Source organism: Drosophila willistoni (assembly GCF_018902025.1).
Source record: "Drosophila willistoni isolate 14030-0811.24 chromosome XL unlocalized genomic scaffold, UCI_dwil_1.1 Seg141, whole genome shotgun sequence".
Lineage (NCBI taxonomy): Eukaryota > Metazoa > Arthropoda > Insecta > Diptera > Drosophilidae > Drosophila > Drosophila willistoni.
The window spans coordinates 4848928-4872863 of record NW_025814052.1 but is presented as its reverse complement, the minus strand read 5'-3'; the positions used below and the strand labels follow the sequence as shown (position 1 = coordinate 4872863).

At 39.3% G+C, this 23936-nt stretch overlaps 2 protein-coding genes across 3 annotated transcripts; both read left to right on the top strand.

Moving 5' to 3' along the window:
* Positions 1-1310: 1310 nt before the first annotated feature.
* On the top strand, positions 1311-6843 carry LOC6648371. The gene is made up of 3 exons (XM_023179057.2): positions 1311-2349; positions 2910-3357; positions 3427-6843. The coding sequence occupies exons 1-3, from the start codon at positions 1311-1313 to the stop codon at positions 6497-6499; spliced, it is 4560 nt and encodes a 1519-aa protein (XP_023034825.2). The 3' UTR covers positions 6500-6843.
* Positions 6844-8421: 1578 nt separating this feature from the next.
* LOC6648369 (fizzy-related protein homolog) lies at positions 8422-22114 on the top strand. 2 transcript variants are annotated; one of them, XM_002071380.4, is made up of 5 exons: positions 8422-8793; positions 12142-12537; positions 14435-14687; positions 20355-20723; positions 20793-22114. In XM_002071380.4, exons 2-5 carry the CDS (start codon positions 12416-12418, stop codon positions 21483-21485), a joined length of 1437 nt encoding a protein of 478 aa, XP_002071416.1. In that variant the 5' UTR covers positions 8422-8793; positions 12142-12415; the 3' UTR covers positions 21486-22114. The 2 variants fall into 2 exon arrangements, with proteins under 2 accessions (XP_002071416.1, XP_046867089.1); XM_047011133.1 differs by lacking the exon at positions 8422-8793 and adding an exon at positions 11054-11068.
* The last annotated feature ends 1822 nt before the right edge of the window (positions 22115-23936 follow it).

The following is a 23936-nucleotide window of genomic DNA, read 5'->3' as shown; positions in this document are numbered from 1 at the left end:
ACATTTGAAAGATTGCAACAACAAATTTTTGAAATTGATTGGTAGCTCCAAAGTGCCTGGGTTTCAAAACAAAAACAAATCGCCAAAAAGTTATCGAGCAAATTGCCCGTTGACATATCAGTCCGGCCGCTCATTTTCACATCAATGTTACCAGACCACCAGAAAGAGTTGGTCGGAATGGGCGAAAATATTCATTTTGGCAGGGCGAAATTCGTGCTGGCGGAGCGAATTGGCGACTTCGCTCTCTCTGTTTTTGTTTTACTTAGTTTCGCCGTTTAACTTGGCTTGTGTGCGTGTGTGTGTTTCTCTGTCTCCGTCATTTCACTTCATTCGTTTCGTTTGATTTTTTTTCTGTTATTAAAAAGTTTGACGTGAATTTTGTTGTTTGTCTGTGCTCCATTTATTGCTCTAAAAAAAAAAAATTGAAATACGTATTTTCATAAAAATTGAATGGAGAAAATGCTGAAAAACAACAGCAGCAAAAGCGACAGAGTCAAAAAGAGAGAACGACGCTGCAACAACAACAACAGCGATTCGAACGCGATTTAAAAAATAGGCGCAGAGTGTGAAACAAGTTTTGTGATAGTTTTCCCCCATTTTTGTTTTATATTTTGTTCTTTAACGTCGAGAAAAAAAGAGAAAAAAATAAAACCTAAAGGAAAAAGACACAAAACAACCGATATCCAAATAGGACCACCCGCACCGCCACTCCTCGCGCTCCTTGGGAATAATAAACACAAGGTGAAACTGCAAGACCGCCTGCCCGCCCGCAGCTGGCATTGACTCTATTGGGGCATCCCCCCCCCCTTAAACCTCATATACAGTTGATTAGGTACACACATATATACATACAGACAACATCTACAATATTTATTTTGGAACGAGAGAAAAGGAAAAAAATAACAAAAATAACAAAAATAAAACAAAATCAGTCCAAAGTTTTCGTATTTTGTTGGCAAAGAGGAAGAAGAGGAAGCAAAAAGCAATTTGGCGGCACACACACACACAAACAGGCAGGCATACAAATACGCAGAAGAAGAAGAAGCAGTAGCAAAGTGACAAACACACGCCCAGCAAACAAAAGAATCGAATTTGAATGGTCATCTCTCTCTAACACACTGCCCAGACACGGGAGTGCGAACGAAAAGAGTGAGACAACTAGTGAGTTCTACTGCTGTATGTCATCAGCAGAAATTACAACACTGCAAGTGAAAGACGATTAACAAGCAAAAACAACAACAACTACTGGAGGAAGCTAAAGAAGAAGACGACGACGACGATTAAGAAGAGGAAGAGAGAACATAAACAAAATGCAGACGGCAAGCAGTGGCAGCAACAACACCAGCAGCAGCAGCAATAGCAACAAAAAATGCCCTATTAAAACGCCAATCGAAAGGATTGTGGTACATCTTGAAGAAACCAAGACCGATACACTAGAAGCAGCCCAGAAGGAGGAGGAGCAGCCGCAGCATAAGCTGGAACAGGATGTAACCAATGTGGAATATGATATCATAAATTATGCTTCGCCACCTCCACCACCAGCGCGCCCAACATCGTCATTATCATCATCGGCGTCTGTTACTAGTATACCTCGAATAGCCGTTACCTCACCACGTCCTCGCCAACGCAGCAAACAGAATTCATCAACACAATCCCAATGTCAAGCTGTGGGTCAACGCTGTTCTCGCCTCAACAATAACAGCAGCAGCAATCACTCTGTGCTTGTTGAGGTGGGAGCAACATCGTCCCACAGCCCAAATATTGGTGTATCAGAGGAATCTGTTGCAGCCCTTACAGAGGAAGAGCATGACGGGCAAACGGAAGAGGTAGAAAGACCACCAAAAATTTTGCGTTGCCTTGACGTGGATACTTCGGCAGAGGATCAACCCATTCGTTCACGTGGTGGTGGAGGTGCAGTACACAGTCGTCTAAGAAAACCACAGGCCACTGTTCAAGCTAGATCATCAGCAGCAGCAACAACAGCAACAGCATCTGTCGTTGGTAGTAATCATCATCCCAATCCCAATCGCCATGCTTCACCCTCACCCTGCTCCACACTGGGTGTTAATATGCGAGTCACTGGCCAATGCAGTCAAGGTGGACGTAAATACATGGAGGATCAATTCTCTGTGGCGTATCAGGAGTCACCGCTAACCCATGAATTGGAATATGCTTTCTTTGGCATCTACGATGGACATGGTGGCAATGAGGCTGCGCTATTTGCCAAAGAGCATTTAATGCTAGAAATTGTGAAGCAAAAGCAATTCTGGTCGGACAATGATGAGGATGTATTGCGAGCCATACGTGAGGGTTACATTGCTACACATTTTGCTATGTGGCGGGAACAAGGTAAGTTGAATTGAGAAGAGGGGATTATGGTTAGATTGATTTGATTAATTGATATCAAACGATTAATGGCAACAATCCATAGAATTTGGTCACACATACATACATACATGCATAGTTATCTACATGTGTAAAATGTTCAAAAAGCGATAGTTGGATTGGAATATAACTGAATATATATTATTATATTTCATTATAATTGCTGCATGTGTGTATTGTTTGAATTATGCAATGCGCAATCTATGCGATGACTCAACAATCGCTTCAATGCCCATCACTATTGTCTCGTCACACCTACACACACACATACAGTCATCTAAAATGTTAGTGGAATATTCCCAGGCTTGCCACTTTGTCGTAAAGTGGCAACTCTTTGCGGTAGTTAAAAAGAGATGACAGTACTGTTGTATCGCCCGCCCCGTATGCGCCATAAAAAGGCGTTTCAAAATTTCATAATGGCGCGCGCACAGTGGGTCCAATTTTTGTATGTGTGTGTGTATTGTTATTTCCATTTCTTTTGGTTTTTTTAATTTATGATTTTAATCCATCTATTTCTATTATAGAAAAATGGCCACGTACTGCTAATGGCCATTTAAGTACAGCTGGAACAACAGCCACAGTGGCATTTATGCGACGAGAAAAGATCTATATTGGTCATGTGGGCGATTCGGGGATTGTTCTTGGTTATCAAAAGAAAAATGAGAGACATTGGAGAGCTAAACAATTGACCACAGATCACAAACCCGAGTCGGCAGCCGAGAAAGCACGGATTCAACGAGCTGGTGGTAATGTGGCCATTAAATCGGGAGTACCGCGCGTTGTATGGAATCGTCCGCGAGATCCAATGCACCGTGGACCCATCCGACGACGAACACTAGTCGATGATATACCATTTTTAGCTGTTGCCCGATCGTTGGGCGATCTATGGAGTTATAATTCAAGATTTAAGGAATTTGTTGTTAGCCCTGATCCCGATGTTAAGGTTGTTAAAATAGATCCAAAAACATTTAGGTAAGTTTCTGTAGCAATTCCAATTTACATATGTACATATAAATAACGATGACATTTCTTTCGTCACAGATGCCTTATCTTCGGCACCGATGGCCTCTGGAATGTGGTTACTCCAACGGAGGCAGTGGACAGTGTTCGGAAAAAGCATCTAATTGGTGAAATTCTCAATGAACAGGATGTAATGAATCCAAGCAAGGCATTGGTAGATCAAGCTTTAAAAACATGGGCAGCCAAAAAGATGAGGGCAGACAATACATCTGTCGTAACTGTGATACTAACCCCAGCTACATCAAATGGTTCGCAATCCTCCAATGGCGTCAGTGAAGTCGATATGGACATGTTTCTGGAGGCCGAGGATCAGGCCGATATTGATGAAGATGACGAGATGGATGAGGACGAAAGGCTAGACAGAGAGAATAGTTGTCCCGTTGAGTTATGCATTGAGGAAGAAGAATATGTTCATGATACTCCATACAGTGCCTTGGCAAAGCGTCATTTGCCCCCGGAGCCATATCGAAATTTCGATTATTATGGCATGGACGAAGATGTCGCCGAAGGCTGTGGCGAGGATAATAACAACGACGATGACGACGAAGAAGAGGAAGAGGAGGAACCTGAGGTCGATGATGAAGAGGTTGCCAACAATTGTGATGGAGCAGCAGCCATCGTAACGGTAGCTGCAACAACAATGGAGGTATATGATGGTCAACGAATGCAACAAAGTCTAGCCATTCATAGGAAATTGTGCCGCAGATCCATTGTACCCACTCAAAACCCTTCATCCAATACTCCTTGGGCTTCGGTGCTTCCCGAAGAGCGACAAGCTGAAAAAGAACAAGAGCGAGCCATGGAACTAGATGCCGAACATAATATAAGCATATTTTCGGATACCAGCATTGACCGGAGCGCCATCTACGACAATGCATCCTCCACTTCGAGCTCGGTAACCAGCAGTTCGAGAGTTCAAGTTGTTAGAACAGATTTGGACCATCATAGCTTTAGCAATTATGTGGCTAATGGTGGAACTGCTGTTACCACAGACTTTAGTTTTGCCGAATCATACAACACCCTGCTCAATGAACAGGAGCAACAGGCTCGCAATAGATCAGAGGCGGCTGCTGCCGCAGCAGCTACAACCTCGGCCACAGGTGGAGGTAATGCAGCAAATGGAGGAGGAAGTACAGGAGTTGGAGTTGATGTTCATAGGATGCATGAGATTATACAGGAGCAACAGCTCTATCAGCAGCAGGAGGGTTACTCCCTAACGCAGCTGGAGACGCGAAGCGAGCAGCTCCAATTGCAGCAACATCAGCACCAGCAGCAGCAGCAGGAACAGCAGAGCAACTGGACACAACCTGGAGAACTACTCGAATTGAATGCATTGTTGCAACAGGAACGCGAAGAAGAGGAACAGGTGGCACGTGAACAAATGATGGAAGCCACCAGCAGCTCGAGTCGTGGAGAATTTGGCTATGCAACTGATTGGAGTAGTAGGAATACATCAATGCAACTACCGGGTAAAGAAGATAATGATTCAGCAGAGGAGAAGCCCGATCAAATGTCCAAGGAGCGATCCAAAGAACACCAACAGCAGAAATCGTTTGCAGATCCGAAACAATCCCATCCCGATCCCCCCACTGCCCCCACACTGCAGGACAATGAGGTTAGCTCTACCCTACCTGCCACTCCAGAACCAACACCCATACATGCCTCCACTTCGGCAGCTCAGCAATTCCAAGAGACAGTTGCCGAGATTCGCAAAGAGGATGCCGATGCTGTACACTATATATTTGAGCAAATCCAGAAGTTGCAACAGGTTGACTGCACTCCCGTGGCCGCCGCACCCAACGTGGGTGAGGCACTTGAGCGTGCCAATGCTTTGGCTGGCAGCCAATCGGTTCCACTCATTCGCCAAATGCGTCGCTATCGCAATGTGCCCAATGAAAATCACCAGCATATGCAGACACGACGACGCCATCAAATCTTCAAGAGCACCAAGGCCAAGTCCTTTATCACAGCCAGTGCTGCTGCAATTGTGGCATACAGTGAACGCGAGCAAATTGAGGCCAGAGAGGAATCTGGTGCTGACAACAGAGTGAACCCCGATACGGTGGTAGGCGGCGGCCCAAAAGCAAGAGCTGGTTCCACCTCTGTAGGCAACAACAACAAATGCAATGAAAATGACAATGTCACAAGTGGCGGTAGTTCCTCAGCCTCAGTTAATCGACGACGAATTGTCAATGTGGGGGCCAGTGTCAGTTCCGCCTCAACGTCAGCCTCCTCCTCAACCAATATGGTAATGACACGGCGTAGTCATAGCCTGATCAATACTGGAGTAAATAAACGTCAACTAAGGAGTAGCATCTGCAATCTAGGCAATCTCGACTTGACAAAGCGAACTCTGCGCACTAGAAATGTACCAGCTGCAATGGCATCAACAACATCCTCATCTTCATCACGGTCACCTGCTGCTTCATCCAGCAGCCGTACAAACAACTCTTTTGTCTCTGCAGTTGCCAACACGCCGACAACGCCAAGGCCAGCGCCAGAGCCAACCCCAACAACGCCATCAAATACAGCCACAACGACCCCTGCCAATTCCAGTCCCAGTTCACGTCGCCTGAAACGAACCAAAGAAGAAGAGCGTGAACAGAGACGCAGTCTACGGCGCACCACCCTAAGTGCCAGCCAATTGAGTGCCCGACACCATCATCAGCTACACCTTCCTCATCATCAACTCAGTGGTAGCAGCAGCAGCAGCAGTGGTGGCAGCGGTCAATTTGGTAGATCAACTCGATTGCAACCATGCAGTGGTGGTGCAATATCTGCTCGTCCTCCGCCCTCGCCGAAGAAGCTTAATGGTGCTGTTCCCACTCTGGCCATTGGCACAAGAGCCTATACAGCTGCCCTAGCCGCAGCAGCCGATCATTTGAATAAACGTTGGTCTCTGCGCAGCAGCAGCAGCAGTCATACTTCTGCCGGCGGCGGCGGCGGGACCAATTCAATGGGATCATCCTCCTCCACGTCTTTGGGTGGAAATAGTCTTATGTCTGCCATTACCTGTTATAGTCCACGAAATCGTAATAGTAGTAATACAACAACAACAACATCAGCAGCAGCAGCAACAACGCGCAGGCGCTGATACTGTCCAGGAGAAGGTTGGCTGATCCGTCTTTGCCTTCTCTGCAGCTTTTGAGAACAAAAACACCAACAAAACAAATTCCAAGTACAAATACAAAAAAAAACAAAAACTACAAAAAGAAAAACAACAAAAACAACAAAAAAATCTTAATTAAAATTAGTAATTAGTTTTGGACACAATAATTGGCACACACACACCACCACACACATACATAAATACAAATTCGTTTGTAATGTACATAGAAAATGTTAATATATAGACAGATATACACACACATATATATACATGCATATATATATTTATATTTATATCTCAACAATAAACTAAAATTCATAGTCTAGTAATTTATGGCAATAAGTTTATACAAGTTTATGTTTACTATATATATTTTTTTTTTTTAATGTGTCAATGCAAGCTAAACCACAAATCGAAATCGATCGAAATCAGCTTTATTTTCCGTCTGTCTGCCTCTCATATCCCGCCTTTGTCATGGAGGAATTTTAAAAAAAAAGTATTTATTTCTATAATTGTAAGTTTTAATTTTTTAAGTTTTATCAAAAGATGCTAATAATTGTAAAAAAAAAAAAAAAAAAAAAAAAAAAAAAAAAAAAGATTGATCAACATTTTTTTTTTTTTTTTGAATTTTGAAATATATGTATATCATTTTATTTGTGGCGTATTATTTGGCGCTGTCTATTAGTCACGTGACCCAAATTTTCTAGAAACCTGGGAATCCTACCACCACTCCCTTAACATTACGTGACGTTACCATTTTTCAAAACGTTTTTGATAGATAGATATAACAGATTGTTGGAAGTTCCTTTGAAAGTTAGTCGGTGGCTCAGTGGAGACATAAACAAACTATAATACTGTTGTTATCCAGTTCCGACGTAGGAGGCGTTTCACTTCCGTTGAAGCAATACTGAAAGGTAACTCCGTCGGGGATAATGTGGATTAACGAATAATTTGAAAGTTAATTAGTAGGCCGATTGACAGTGTTCATTTTATATATACCTGTTTAAAAGTTAATAAGTAGGCCGATTGACAGTATTCATTTCATATATACCTCTACATACCCCTATCATAGAACAGTCTATCTGAGCAGTTCCTCATTTTCACATTTCGTCTCTCAATAGACTTGCCTATTCAAAATTTTCTTCCTTTTCTGTTCAAAAGTCGTCTACATAATGTCATCTACTCCAACTAACAGTCCATCCAGTTCCACAACTGATTCACCATCAATGTGTGTTCAAGATTTGCAAATGCCAGATGAGGATGTCGATGCATGTGGTTTAAATAAATTGGAGTTGCCGTTGCGCCGTGAAGATGATGGAAGTTTGACTGATGTTGCTCTCACATATATACGAAGCTGCATGAAGAGCGTTCTCCTGGAGGTTTGGAGCCTGGACATGATTGAGAATCAACGAGAGTGTCATCAGCGTGATAATTCGCCAGCTAGCGAATTGAGTGACATGAATGAGAACCGCATGTGAATTTGATTGAGATGATGAGAATTATACCCAATACCCAATCACAATCCCATTCCCATACGATTTCAAATGATTCATTTTTGAACTTTAACGGCCGACCGTAAATCTACTTGGTATTTTGTGGGAACCAATTTAATTATTTTTTTTTTGGTATTTTCGTTCCCACCGAGTTATCAAATTGCAAATTTTAACAAATATTCATTGTGTTGGAAAGTTCTAATAATTTATGACAAATAGATGTTCATATTTCCTTCAGCAATATCATAATTTCAAATTGCATTTTAATTTAAAATATTCCCCAGGGCTGCTAGCTGCTGAATATATACCAAATATACTAATAAACTGCAGATGATTGTGATGTGGTATGGAATTTTAAGCATTGTTGATAGGGTCACACTATTCTGCAACGAACTGGTCACACAACGCGTAAAGACAAAAAAACGGAACAGACGTAACAAAAATTGTTGTAACTTCAGCGGCAGATGACGCGCGGACGCCCGCAGAAAAGTCAAATGCAATAACACCAGCATTTTGTATCGAATAAAACCGTTAGAAAATCGCGTAGTGCATTCGCCGTCAATGTCAACTGTGGTAATTGAGTGAAGGACAAAATAACAACAAGAAAAACACATAAAAAGGAAAACCAAATCAACCCCCAACGGAGAAGCATAGCCAAAAAGAAAAGGAGGCAGAGGCAAAATAGAAACACAGAGTTGAGAATGAAATCCAAATTGAAACCGTTGTAAATAGTGTTTAGCGCCTAAATGAAAATTTGTCAAAAGAGAAGTCGTAGAAACGTAAAACGTAAGTGCAAAATGCAATCAAGTGAATAATTTTACAGTTGAAATGCATTAGTGGTTTCATGGTGATGGATGGAAACAGTGGAGTGTTGCGGGGATATCTATGTACATATATGTACACCGTTCGTTGCACTATTTACTAGCTGTACATTTGTGTGCGTCTCTGACACGCACGACGCTCTCTTTTTCCATCTATCCATTTTTCTCTCTTGGTCTTTCTTCGCTCTCTGTCGCGCTAAGTGCATGCACAATTGGAATAACAACAAAATGAACGAACAAATCAGTTAGCAGCAATTGCTGCAAATTGTTTAACTAAATATGTATTTAGTCATAGCTAAAAGGCGTTTGCATTTGATGTCCTTGACATTATTTCTAAACAATTATCGATTAATATTTTTTGTCTCTCCTTATAACTCGTGTGTTGTGTGTGTGTGTGTGTGTGTGTGTGTGCTCTTTAGCTCTCTTCCTCTCGTGCTCTTTGTGTCCATGGAAAAGGGATGAATTTTAGCTCTCTTCATATCATGTTGTCTGTGGTCTCTGCTTATCAGCTGAAGAAGAAAACAACATTTCTCACACATGGTCATATTTAGCCTAGCTGATAAGACACCTCCAACGATACCCCCACCCAAACCCCCCTGCACTTGTCGCAGTTGCCAACAGAAGATATATTTATAGCCAACAAAGTTCACATTCTGACTCCCCACAGAGAGCTACACTAGTGGTGGAGGGGGAGAAAGGACTGGTGGAGAAGGCGATATAGAAAACGAAGAACTGTCTGTTGTCTGACCTTCGGCATATGCGTGAAATAAATCAGCAAATGGTATTAAACTCAAACAAGAAGACAACAGATACTATTGCTATAGTCATAGAATTTAAAAATAGACAACAATTTTCAATCCTCAAACCCCACTCCAAGGCAGGACTGAGAAAGCAAGCAACCGAATGGGGGCCAAAAACAAATGAGGAGAAGGGCATTCAATCGAATTTGTTTCTCCATAAATTTTTGTGGCATTATAAATTTTGATAAAACATAAAGCAATAAAAACAAATATTTTATATTTTGCATGAGTAGTAATACCATTTTAGTTACTCACTTTTTTATTATCATCAGAGCAATTGCTTTTGTTCTATATAGAAGTGAATCATGGAAAATGTTTTTTGATATCATCTTGCTTTTCAAGAACATTTTGAAAACCCCTCTACACAAATATTTCAGATGTTTATAGTTAAGATTTTAATTTAAATCTATCTATATATTAATTTCTAATGAGTAATATTTTCATTTACATACATATATCATTTTTTGTAGGGCTTCTTGCTCTGCCTCTTGCTCTTATCTGTCCTGTACATATAGACGTTTCTATACAAACTAACGTACATACATACATACATATATGGACGCCCTCCACCTTACCTCCGATTACAATAGTTACATATACAATTTCTGAAATCAGAATCTTAAAAAAATATTCTTTGACTTTCACACGCCCATCAAAAAGTAAATAATATTTTCACTTATTAAACAAACAAAACTTATGTACTTTAACTTATTTCCGTGTGTACATAAATATTCCATATTTTAAGCTTTTTTCGGTTTGCCTTGAAGGGAGGGGAGTCGATTGTGGTCTTAGCATAGGGGTTGGAAGGAAGAGAATTGATTACGGCTTGTCGCCGGTTATGTTGTCTACCATTCATGAACGTTCAAGCCGGAGATTCACCCTCACCCTCACCTTAATGAAATTTTTGAGTCATGCTTACGATGGTGACATAAACTTAGGTACATAAATTCATACATACACATACATATGTACCTATGTACATACATACATATATGCCTTATCAGTGGTTAGTGTACCTGCTGTTTGGTCCCTTTTTGTGCTTTGTACCTGTAAGAAATGCGAATTATTATCTTATATCCCCTCTCCCTCTCTGCATATGTATGTATGATGTTGAGTGTTTTATAAAAATTGTTCAAACAAAGTAAACCATTTTCATTTTGTCAGTCAGACACAACTAACTATCCTCTCATTCAGTCAGTCAGTCAGTCAGTCAGTCGAACATTGGTTGTAATGTATCTCTATATATTTTCTACAATAAAAAATAATAGTACAAAATTGTAAAAAAAAAGAAAAAAAAGTAAGAAACAGCAAACGACTCTAAAATTATCAAGTTTTTCAACGATTTCAAATTTTATTTTATGTGTGTGGTTTTTTTGGTGTTTTTTTTTTGTTATTTTATAACGAAAGTCTATAAAAGTTTTCAATGCGGAAGTGTTTGCGGTGAGTTAACTTCACGGTATCTTGGATACGTAACCACATACAAGGTACTTACAAACACACATACATACATACATACACACAGGGATAGCCACGTTTTGTACACACTTGCAAGTGGATAATGAGAAAAATTATCATTCTCGACACTTTTGGGAGGAGGATACTGAGGGGTATCCCCACTTACCAGGAGGGGATACTGAGCATTTGTTATTATACATTTGAAATGTATTTGTTTTACTAGTGAATGGTACAACTAAGTCGGAGAGGCGACTTACTTCATTTTTCGTTGGGTTGTCTGAGAATTAAGGATAGAAGTAATGCAGTTGCATAATAAGTTACAAGTGGAAATGCGTATCTATATAATTACTTTAAAGTCTGCCCTCGTAAACCACCTAACAAGCCCAGGAGCAAGCAACACTTAACGCCCATAAACTAATTATAGTTGGGCACGCAAGGATTTTAATGCAAGAGGAGCTTAAGAATCGAAGCGTGCCAGTCAAAATAAAGACGACGAACGAGTCAATGATCGGAATAGTTATAGATATAGATAGATGGATATTTATTTGGCAGACCTTTCAGTATTCATATGGTAACATCTTAAACATTTGAACAACATGACAGAAAACAGTGGAGAGGAAGCGCGAGAGTGTAGCGAGGCGGAGGCGGGGGGAGTAGTTGTGGGTTGTGTGATATTCACTGAGTTAACTGAGATTGCCTGCCCTTAGCCGAATCTGTTTGCTTTTGGCCAACAGCAGATTGATTGATACGCCCACCGAGACACAGAAATAGAAATAGAATAATTCTCATTTGTTTTTTTTTTTTTTTTGTCTTTCTCGTGGCTGATTAGACATGCCCAGCATGAACTCTTCCAGACACAAGAGAGAAAGAGAAGAAGTAAGGGGGAACTTTGGGAGCTTTGCCTAAAATTCAGAAAGACGTTGATTAATGAGTGTCTCTGTGTTTTGTGTGAAACGAAAGAGCGAGAGAAAAAATGAAATAAAAACAAATTACAATTTTATTTAAATTTTAACATCACAACCAATTAATTCTTACCTCTCTCTCTTCCTCTTTTACAGATCTCTTTCAACATAAATAAATAAATATATAATATATTTTGTACCACAAATCAATTTGGACTCCGAAAATAATTGGATTTCTAAACATATATACGATATATATATATTTTATTAAGTTTCCTTTGATTTTTTTCTGTTTTGGGAGTTGATTTAATTACACTAATCGACACATACACTCCAGAAAATCTACCCATTCCGCATCCAAAAGAAAAAATTAGGAAAGTAATCAAATAATATTTATAATAAATATTATTAGAAAGAAAGATCAACCAAAATGTTTAGTCCGGAATATGAGAAACGCATACTGAAGCATTACAGTCCAGTGGCTAGAAATTTATTTGATAATTTGGAATCATCAACGACACCAACATCATTGGATCGCTTTATACCATGCAGGTGAGTTACACATACACACACACACATACATACACAGGGCCATTGAAAGGGCCACTAAAGCACATTGAACTCGTCCAAGTCCAACTCCAACTCCAACCTGGGGGCTTCAGCTAAAGCCGCCGTTATTTTGTTTTGTTTTTCTGCTACATCATCTTTTCCGCTTTCGAGCGTGTGTGTATGTGTGCAGCAAAAGAACAGACAACAAACATCAGCAACAGCAACAACAACAACAATTGCCCTATGAATTTCCCGCCTCACTGCGCCTCGATGGGGCTAACGGTGCCTGCAGCTCTGCCCTGATGTAAACGCTCTAAGAACTTACACAAAGTCAAGCGGATGACTAGAAACGGGATGGTTGACGTGGAGATTCTCTTACCAAGATATAATAGGGGAGAGGAAAGTGTAAACTGTAACTGTTATTATACTAGAAAAAAGGTTTAAGAACAAGACAAAAAAGTATAAACTTTTGTCTAAACCATAAGGTTTACTGTACTTTGAAATCTATGTAGATTCCTATGATGAAATGGATTTTCATCGATAAGTACGTATAAAGGGGCGTCTTTGATCTAAAAAGCGAGACAACTTTTTATTGGATAGGTAATGAGTGTGCGCTCGCTAACTAATGAGTTCGATGCGCTCGAAAGGTGGCTAAGGTTCATTCGGTTTGAATGTGGAAATTGATAAAGACATATTGCCAAATAGTAATTATATTGCCCCATACCTTTAACTCTCTTGTGAAATTGATGATGAAAATGAACCAAAATGTTCCATTTAAAAATTTCAATTTCCCGATGGCCTCCACTAAGCCATTCGCTAGACAGCTAATCCATTTAAAAAATCGTCTTCTGTGTATGAACATTTCTATATAAGTTCTAACTAACTAGATAAGAGGGGCTTGAGCAATGCCGAATCTAGTCAGAGGCAGGAAGAGGGAGGGGCATTTGCCTTAAAGATGCTATGTTTGTTCCATAGTATTAGTAAAATTTCAACGCCCCAGTGGCCGCTATTTATTCAAAATCCGGTCCTGTAAGCTACCCCGCTCTCTCTATCTCTTTGTGTTTAATTAAATTGTATAGAATTGTCTCCAATTTCCCCCCAATTTCATGCATTCCACACCACTCCCCTTCGTCAGCGGGGGCAGAGTTCCTCATCCGCTTTATGTTTATAAAATTGATTTATTGTAGGTGGAAGTAGGCACTTGAAATGCGTTTGGTTGATAGTAATCATGAAACGAGAGGAATGAGAAAGAGCGAGACAGAAAGAGAGAGAGAGAGAGAGAGAGAGACGCACACAAACGTTTATTGCATTCGTAAACAGTTTTTGTTTCCAATGCAATTCAATACCCCTAACGAAAACGAATTACCTCCCAACAAATTATTTCTCTTTATTAGTTGGAAGTTCAAAATTCTCTCACACTTGGCCAAAATTTCATGGCAAATAATTTTGCAAATTTGGCAAAAATTTGACCGTCAATATGAATTTTTTTTTTGTGTTTTTTTTGCACGTTGCACACGTTTTTTATGTTTTATGAGTAAAAATAATAACAATTGTTTTGTCACAAATACACGAATATGTGTTGGGGTGGTAAAAGAAGAGAAGAGGGAGGTGTCGTGGCAGATCGAGGGTCGTCAGGGCGGACAATTGAATTTGAACGCCTTTGCATAAATTTAATTTTTTTGCAGTTCTGCGTTTGTTGCTGTTGTTGTTGCTATTATTTGCCATTGTTTTGTTGATTGTATAAATAATTTATGTTTGGCAAAAAAAAAAAAAACCGAAACTCAAGGTATAACTTTGTCTCTACACATACATACATATGTATGCATCTGTATATATCAAAGATAGATATTTATGTAAGAAAGTAACATTTCCCTTTTCCCGTTGTTTTTCTTTTTTCCAGGGCCAACAACAATTGGCAAACGAATTTCGCATCCATTAACAAGTCAAATGATAATTCACCACAGACGAGTAAAAAGCAAAGAGATTGCGGCGAAACGGCACGCGATAGTTTGGCCTATTCGTGTCTATTAAAGAATGAGCTCCTTGGATCGGCCATTGATGATGTGAAGACAGCCGGCGAGGAGCGTAATGAGAATGCCTATACACCGGCAGCCAAGCGGAGTCTATTCAAATATCAATCACCCACCAAACAGGTAAGAATAACCAACCAACTAAATATATATAATATATATATAGATATATAGACATATATATTAGTCTGTGGGAAAGTCTGTCTGGGATTCTGGCGGCACTTTGATTGACTTATTGTCCCGAAAAAAAACTGCATTTAATTGAATTTGCAGTCAACTTAAGTTTGTCTTGTCTGGTTCTTTTCTTCATTTTGGTGCTAATTGAGGCAACCGAGAGTTGAATGCACTAGGCAGATTGCTGGAATGGACGCGACAGCAGGTTAAGGTTGAGTTGCAGGTCAAGAGGGCACCATCTAACTGCCTACCTAACTATCTACCTACTCTTCGTGGCTATTGTTTGTCTGGGAAAATCTCTTCCTCTCTCTCTCTATATATTTCTCTATCTTACTGTCTATTGAACCGGTTTCAGTTCCATCGCTTTTCGCCAAAGTGGGGAAAATAGCTTTGCTCTTCGGGGTTAACACACTTTCAATTCATGTGCGTGTGTGTTTGCTTTGTGTGTGTGTGTGTGTAGGCACAGCCGGTTCGATCGTCTTTTTCATAGACCAAAAACTAAACTGATTGTTCAAGTGTTTTTTGCTTTTCCAAAACCAAAACTTAAATATAAAAACTCTAGCTTAAATGATAGATCGTTTATTAAGCCCAACTCTCCTCCTACTTCATTCTCCTGCGTACGATGGAAAAGATGGGGGGAAAGAGGCAACTATTGCCACTTGTTTTGTAGCAGCTGCTGCTGCAAAAGAATCATCATTATTATTATGATTATGATTATTATTACCGACCTGACATATTTGCGCTCACTTATCAGATTTATGTTTCTTGAATTACTCCCGGCACGTACGAATGGGACCGAGACAGAGACGGAGACGGAGTCACGGACCGATCGACCAAACGACCGAGTGAGGGGGCCGTTTGCTTTGACTAATTTTTGACAGTTGACACGTTGCCAGTCGTTGAAAGCGAAAAGAAAAGACCAAAGACTCTCAAGTGGTCAACAGTTTCTCTCAATCTTCATCTCCATCGCCATCTCCATCCATTCTCATACAATCCCTAACTACTTCAGTGGTCTAAAACGACACTTGAGTCAATAGCGCGCAATGACTGTAAAAAAGCAAAACGACCGAGCGGAGGGTCGGGGGAATAGATAGAGGGATAGGGGGTTAAAAGGTAGAGATGTGTACCTAGAGATTATTTGGTGGTTCAAGTAGTTGAAATACCAGAAAACAGATCAGTTAACTCGCTTTGGCCTTTCCTCTCTCTTCATTCTACCGTCTTTAACCATATATTTGAGTTGATTAATGTGGTCGAAAACTATTTGGCCAAGACACTGGTTGCTGGCTGCTGTTGCCATCATTTATTGTTAAAAGCAATTGCCAGCCGATTCCCAATTCATTCATCTATATCACGCCCTCGCAATTAACACGAATATTTCGTTTTGGCCACACCCCTCCCCATCAATACATATATAATTCAATTATGTGCGGTCGCAATAATTTTGTCATAAATAATGAGAGAAACACGTACATACATACTGATTGTCTGTCTGTCTGTCCGTCTGAGTGAATGAATGAATGAATGAATGAATGGCTGGCTGGTCTGGACTGGACTGGCTAAGACCATCGAATCCGAATCCAAATCACCACCAAACCCCGTCGGTAGTCGTCCATGTGTCAAAATGTGATTTCTTATGATAGACAAGTTTAAAAATTTGTTATGACAGTTTGTCATTACCCCATTCAATGGATGCTAATGTGTGCAGCTTGAGTTGAGTTGAGTTTACCAAAATGTTCGTTGGCTAAATTCAAGAAAGAAAACACTAAACTTCTCAGATTCGTGGCCAACACTAGTTTGAGTTTATAGAGATTATATTGATCCTGTTTGCTATTTATTGATATAATCCTGTTTGCCCGTTCTTAGCTAGCTTGATCCCGATTGCATCTACTCGGCTACTTAGGAACAGGTTGAAGGGTGGGAGTATGTGTCCATTTTCTTTGGCTTTGGCCTTGGACTTGAACTTCTTCTGTGGATCGCGTTCATTTCACTAAAAGAGCCGTCGCTACTTTCTGATTTAATTTCGTGTTTGGATGTTTGCGTTTTTTTGTGTGTGCACCTGTTGGTTAATCAATTCGAAAAGCCATTATGGAATTATAGAAACAACACACACACACACACAGTCATATTCGTATGTATGTACAATAAGGCTAGGCACCGGCTTGGACTCCGACACCGAATGCTGAGTTCCGAACTTCTTCTTTCATTGTTTGTTTTATTGTTATTATTATTATAAATTTATGCAGCAGACATTTGCATTAACATAGCATTAACAAAGACCAAAGAAGTCTGTGACTATTCATACATGTATATAGATAGATATATATATATACATATATATAAATGTATACATATATCTATTTTTACGTTTATATGTGTGTTTACATTTAGTAGGTATATAAATTAACAAAGTGATTAACCCTCAAACTAGTTAAAAAAAAAAACAGGTGAATGGAGGAGGTTGTGGTGAGGGGTGGGGGTGGGGATGGAGAAGGCTGACAACCTGCTGCTGCTTGGATTACATTCCTCCATTTGCGAGCAGCCACTCTCTTTTCTCATTTCCCTCACACCAAATTCCTCACCTCTTTTGCTCTTGAGAGAGATTCGTTCGTTCCATGATCATGACTGGTCGTCGGTTTCTGTCTCTTGGTTGGTTGTTTATTTGTTTAATTTATAAGCTCCAAACCTCCAAGCGCCGCCCACAACTACACCAAAATAAATGCCGGCCGGCTGGCCGGTAACTCTTCTAAAAACTGAAAACGACAAACGTAACGAATGTGTTATACTCTTTTAGAATTGCTCATCCGTCTTCACATAGAAATCCCAAACGTCTTAGCCTGTCCGAGTATAACTTTTGGTAAGGGTATCAGTTTATGGCCACGGATTGACTGTACTTGCTTTCAAAAATTTGCTTTCTAACAGCCGACCTGTTAATTAGACAATGGACACAACCATGACGAATACAGAAATGACAAAATTAACAAACAAAACTCCAGTAGGCTTTGGTTCGAGGAGGCGGAGAGAGGAGGGCATAGGCCGCCAACAGATTTTAATCGCAGTCCAAAAGAAACAACAAAGCAAAAAGCAAAACAAGACTTTGAATTTCCTTTTGACATTTGTCAGTCCGGGCATCAGCAGCAGACAACAAAATGATCATGAAACGCGGCGGCAGCAGTTAATATGTCGGCAATGAATGGTCTCTGTGTGTGTGTGTGTTAAGCGTTTTAACAATTGAATTTCTAATAGGCTTACCATACACACACACACACACACACACACTCTTCCAGCCCACTGTCTTTTTCTTCCTTCTAACTTTTTGTACATTTTCTGCCTTCTTCTCTTGCCCTGCCACATCGAAAAACATTTAAATTTTTTAATGGCTGTTTGGCTTGTACGTTTTATGATGGTCACTTTTGAGTCCCCCTTTTAAGGGGGGATTTTCCCCAGAAACTCTCGCGTGTGTGTGTGTGTGTGTGTGTGAGTGGAGTCATTAAAACAGCACACACACACATACACTTTTTGCTGGCCAAATGTGTAAAGTGGACCATTAAGGGCCAACCCATTGACCGACCGGGCCAGTCTGTTCGACCTTTCCCCAACCAACCAACAAATGATCTCATAATCTCATACTGCAACGCAAGAGAAAAACAAAACCACTTCAAATGTAATTAAATTTTTTTTTTGGTGGTTATCTTGAGTTAATTGAATTAAATTTTAATTTATCAAATGAATTAAGAGGCTAGGCTTCGCATGACGGACGACGAGAGATCATGAACTGTGTGTGCACAAAAAACAAAAAGATAAACCGGAACCCATTACTACCCACTATGGAAAAGCTTACGATGGGTTAACCAATCTCAATTCTCTTAGAGGAATGGAGAGTGTTATCATAGCAGCGCAACAGGTCAATGTGCCTTAGTCATACAAAAAGTAGTGTACCCTAACCCGACTTATCTAAGGCAAACACAAGTAACAATTTATAAACATACATTTATTTTTGTTTTTGACAACGACAAGAAAACAAGAAAAATGTTTGTCGGGATGTTTACTCGCTTAATCACCTGACCCAGAGCCCAAATATCCAGATCCCAGACAACCCACACCCATTTTCAAACCATATACACTCGATATTCGGTCGGTTCCCATGATGATTTAGTGCTGCTGACGCAGACGATATAGATTCAAGTGAATAAAAAAATATTTTATTTGATTAGCTCTGAGAAACACAAAATTCTTAGTGTCGTTAGAATTCGAACGTTATGATATGCTTTCGATTTTTCATATTTGTAACTGATTCATATGCTTATATACAACAAAATGGTTACAACGACATCGAAACTGAAAACAATGAAATTCACTTAAACCAACTGACCAATCGAAATGAATGGTCTACCATTCACATAGTTTTTGTAAGAATATATGTATGTACCGAGTCCCTGAGTCATTAATTTCCACGTTTGGTCTATGTTAAGAATTCTATAGAAACGCATGGACATCTATAGAAGTGAGAGATCCATCTGCATTAAAGATCGATGTGAAATATCTCAACCTCGACCTGACAAACAAAAGGTTTGATATCAATCAAAAAGGTCGCCAAACAACAACTTGTTCATATATTCTAGTCGATAAATGGATATTGTATAATATTAATCCCATTAATCGAAAAAAGAAATAATACTATTTGTTCTCTGTTCTGGCAAAACTTAAATGAATTAGAATGGTATATTATGAAAATACAAACGAAAACTATAACTATCTAGAGGGATCCATTTCTCCTTCTACACTCTAAACAAATTTAGATGGGGTCTAAGCAGTCCTCAAGATATCAACGTGATTTCATTTTGATAAAGCCCGATTTTCTATTAAAAAGGGTGTCAAAAGTATTGTCTAGTTCTTGATCTATGTGAGGAAGAGAGTCCTATGAATGACAACATTATACATACATAAATGCGAATGATCCTAGTCCTCTAATTAACAGAGGGATCTTTACTAAAGGTCTTTTTCCCTCAATAGTTTTTCCCCCTCAGTTAGTATTTTTAGTTGTCTTTCTCAATTGGGTTTTTGTGCACTTAAATCACGGATTTGTAACGCAACATTGCATAAGTGTGTGGCGAGGAAAGGAAATGAGGTAAAGAGAGAGAAGACACACACAAAACATAGTGAGCTGCCCTTAGGTTAAGGGCCTACAACGACCACGCATACGCTTAACATACTTCTGCACGCATTTTCTATTACAAAGGTTTTATTGTGATCGATGGGTATGTGGAATGGAATGGAATGCGTGCCAAATGTAAATTCAAATGACCAAAGTCGTCGTCGTTGTAGGCAATTGCTTTGGTTTTGCCAGATGAGAGTTGGCGGGGGCAAACAACGGCGACAGACAGCGGCCACCGTGTCGATGATGCGGCCGTGGCTTTTAGCACGATGGCGTTAATTGCCACGCCAAGTACGCGTTAAGCAAACATCGATGTATATATCTTTCCTTTTCTGTTTTTGGAAATTTACTTTGGTAATTTAATGCTCAGCTGCAATTGGAACAATTGTCAGAACCACAGATCTTTCTAGTATTTTTTGTACCCTAACTCTAACTCTAACTCTCTCTCTCTCTCTCTCTTGTAGGATTACAATGGCGAGTGTCCATACTCATTGTCACCGGTTAGCGCTAAAAGTCAAAAACTATTGCGTTCACCCAGAAAGGCAACGAGGAAAATATCAAGAATACCATTCAAAGTACTCGATGCTCCAGAATTGCAGGATGATTTCTATTTGAATTTGGTCGATTGGTCATCACAAAATGTTTTGGCTGTGGGCCTGGGCAGTTGTGTTTATTTATGGAGCGCCTGTACTAGTCAGGTTACACGTCTGTGTGATCTCAGTCCGGATGCGAATACAGTGACCTCGGTATCCTGGAATGAGCGTGGCAATACAGTGGCCGTTGGTACACATCATGGCTATGTTACAGTCTGGGATGTGGCCGCCAATAAGCAGGTGAGCGAGAGCACATGGTAAAAGCAAACTAAAATGCATATAAACTAATTGAAAATTTCTTTTTGGCAGATCAATAAACTTAATGGTCATTCGGCACGGGTTGGGGCTCTTGCCTGGAATAATGATATCTTGTCGAGTGGTTCCAGAGATCGTTGGATCATACAGCGGGATACACGTACACCGCAATTGCAATCGGAACGTCGCCTGGCTGGCCATCGGCAGGAAGTATGCGGTTTGAAATGGTCACCAGATAATCAGTACCTGGCCAGCGGTGGTAATGACAATCGTCTTTACGTTTGGAATCAGCATTCAGTGAATCCCGTGCAATCATATACCGAACATATGGCCGCTGTGAAGGCCATTGCTTGGTCACCGCATCATCATGGCCTACTGGCCAGTGGCGGCGGTACCGCCGATCGTTGTATACGCTTTTGGAATACGCTGACGGGTCAGCCCATGCAGTGCGTGGATACCGGTTCGCAGGTCTGCAATTTGGCCTGGTCCAAGCATTCGTCGGAGCTGGTCTCCACGCATGGCTACTCGCAGAATCAGATACTTGTATGGAAATATCCATCGTTGACGCAAGTGGCCAAACTGACCGGTCATTCGTATCGTGTACTCTATTTGGCCCTCAGTCCCGATGGTGAGGCAATTGTCACCGGTGCTGGCGATGAGACGCTGCGCTTTTGGAATGTATTTAGTAAGGCGCGCAGCCAAAAGGAGAACAAGTCTGTCCTTAATTTGTTCGCCAACATCAGGTAGAGGGGCCCCACCTAATTATGTTTAAGACTGAGCGAGACGCCAAAGGCAAACAATTTGGAAAACCCTAACAAACTAAAAATTAACAAACCAGAGAAAGCTATCAACCAACAAATGAACCAATTAACCAACTAACTGGACTCAAAAGAAAGAAAAAACGCAATATCAATCTCACTACACCCACACCAGACATCACCTCAACGCGACTCCCTCGTGTATGTCTATGATGTTTGAAACGCATAAAAAAACAAAAGAAAAACACATCTAAATTTATGTTTATAACATTATTGTGAAATGTTCTTCAAATTCTTTGCAATCCTTTAATCATCCCCTCTCTATAGGAACTAAAAATTATAGTTTAATATAGTTTAAAATGTGTGGAACAAAGAAAAAAAAAAAAGAAAAAGAAAATCCCCCCATTAAAAAAAAATGTTCGCCTAATCATCTCAATTTATTTGGTCTCCCGCTTGTAACTTCAGTTAGTATTTAGTTTAGTCGTAAGCCAACAAAAAGGCAAACATATATTATGAATGTTTTCCAAAATTTATTTAGGGAAATTATATGTAATTATATATAAATATATACCACAAGCCAATTGCCTAATAAAACAAACATTTAATATTAACCCAAAATATCCATAAACAAGAACTGAAAACGGATTAGGTCTATATACATACATATAAGACACATTTAAACGAAGAACTAAAAACTTTAATCTTAAAACTAAAATACTAACAGCTCTGTTTTTTTTTTCTATTCTATTTTTTTTAATTCTATACCCTTGCAAGTTTTTGTATAGATTTTGGCCAGAGCAATTGTATAGTTATAAGATGTATTCAATAGAATTGATTGTATATATTTATATCTGTTGTTTATAATCCTTTTGATAACCATTTCAAGATGTTGCTGGTGCCTCTAGTCTCGCATTTTGCACTTCAGTTTGAGCTATTTTTTTCAGAGTTTCCAACAGGAATCGCTCTTTGGTTCATTAAGTTATTTTTCTTAACTCAAATTTTGTATTGTATTAGTTGTTTGCATTTTTTAATTTACAACCAAATCAGATGAGATTATATAGCTCACACACACACACACTTTTAGTGCAATAACAATTTAGTTTCTCGAAGATAGTAGTTAAATCAATATCAAATTACTAAGATCACCTATATAGCTACCATAGGAGAACGATAGGTTGAAATGCCAGTTTTTGGTTTCCCTTTCGGTTTTATTTTTCAGTTTCTTATTCTTAGTTATAGATTTTGAAAATATCAATTTGCAAGGGTATACAAACTATGGCTATGCCGTAGTTAACAAAAACTTTTTGTTTCTTTTTCCTTTATTTTTTTTGTGTATCTTATATAAGTAAATAGAATTCCTTTTTATTTTTATACATCAGCTTAAAACTTTTTTTTTTTTTTTGGTTAGTATGTAAGACTTAATTTTTGCAATCGCATAAAAACCTATTGTATGTATTTGTTTTTCTAATACAACACATAAAACATGTATATTTAATAAACAATTTATACAACTTGAAATGTGACCCAAAACTAAGTGTTTAATGGCTTTATTTATTTTCCTAAAATAAGTAATGGTTTCAAAATGGGTTCACTGAGTCGCTACGCTAGAGTCTAGAATGGGACTACGATGTAGGATATATCCTGACGTAAAGGATCTTGAATCTGTAATAACATGGACTGGAAATAATTCGCATCCATTCGATTTGAAACTTACGAAAGAGAGGGAGACGCGCTCTCTCTGCAACTTGTTTTATTGTTTTCAATTTCTGATATTGTAAAATTGGCTTAAGAAAAAATAAAAACTATTGTTTTGTAGTCTTTAATAATGCTTAACATTCATTTCCTTCCTTCTTCTTTTACAAAATTACTTACTAATTAAAGTAAATTGTAACCACGTCTTGAGTCTAACAAAAAAAAGCATAGATGGCAGCACTGTGCAAAAGCTTCAATGAGCCATAGTTAAAAAGAGAAGTAAACAAATGAGTAGGAGCGGGAAGGCCGTTAAAAAAATTCAGAAAAAGCTTAAATTTCGAAAAATTAAGTAAGTCAGTCGTCTAGCTGAATTCGGCATACCATGTACCAAATGTGATAACTATTTCAAATTCATTTCGCTACATTTTTTATATCGATTTAGCTGTTGATGCTTACTTAATAGTGGCTATCCCCTTCCTGGGCCAAACACTTTGGCAACTCAAGTATACCATTTCACTCTATGATTGCATGGTATAAGGAGAAGTGAACTTTTTTCAAACTTGCGCGGTTCGTTGGTTCATTTGAAAAAAACAAAATCAGAACAATTATTATTTTATTATGTCTATATTTTTCTGTTATTACTTATTTATTTTGAAACCATTTCGATCATAAGTTTTAATATATATTCTATATTTGAGTAAGACGAATCAATTTCGTTGAACACTCGTCTGTGTTTCCAAAAGTGAAA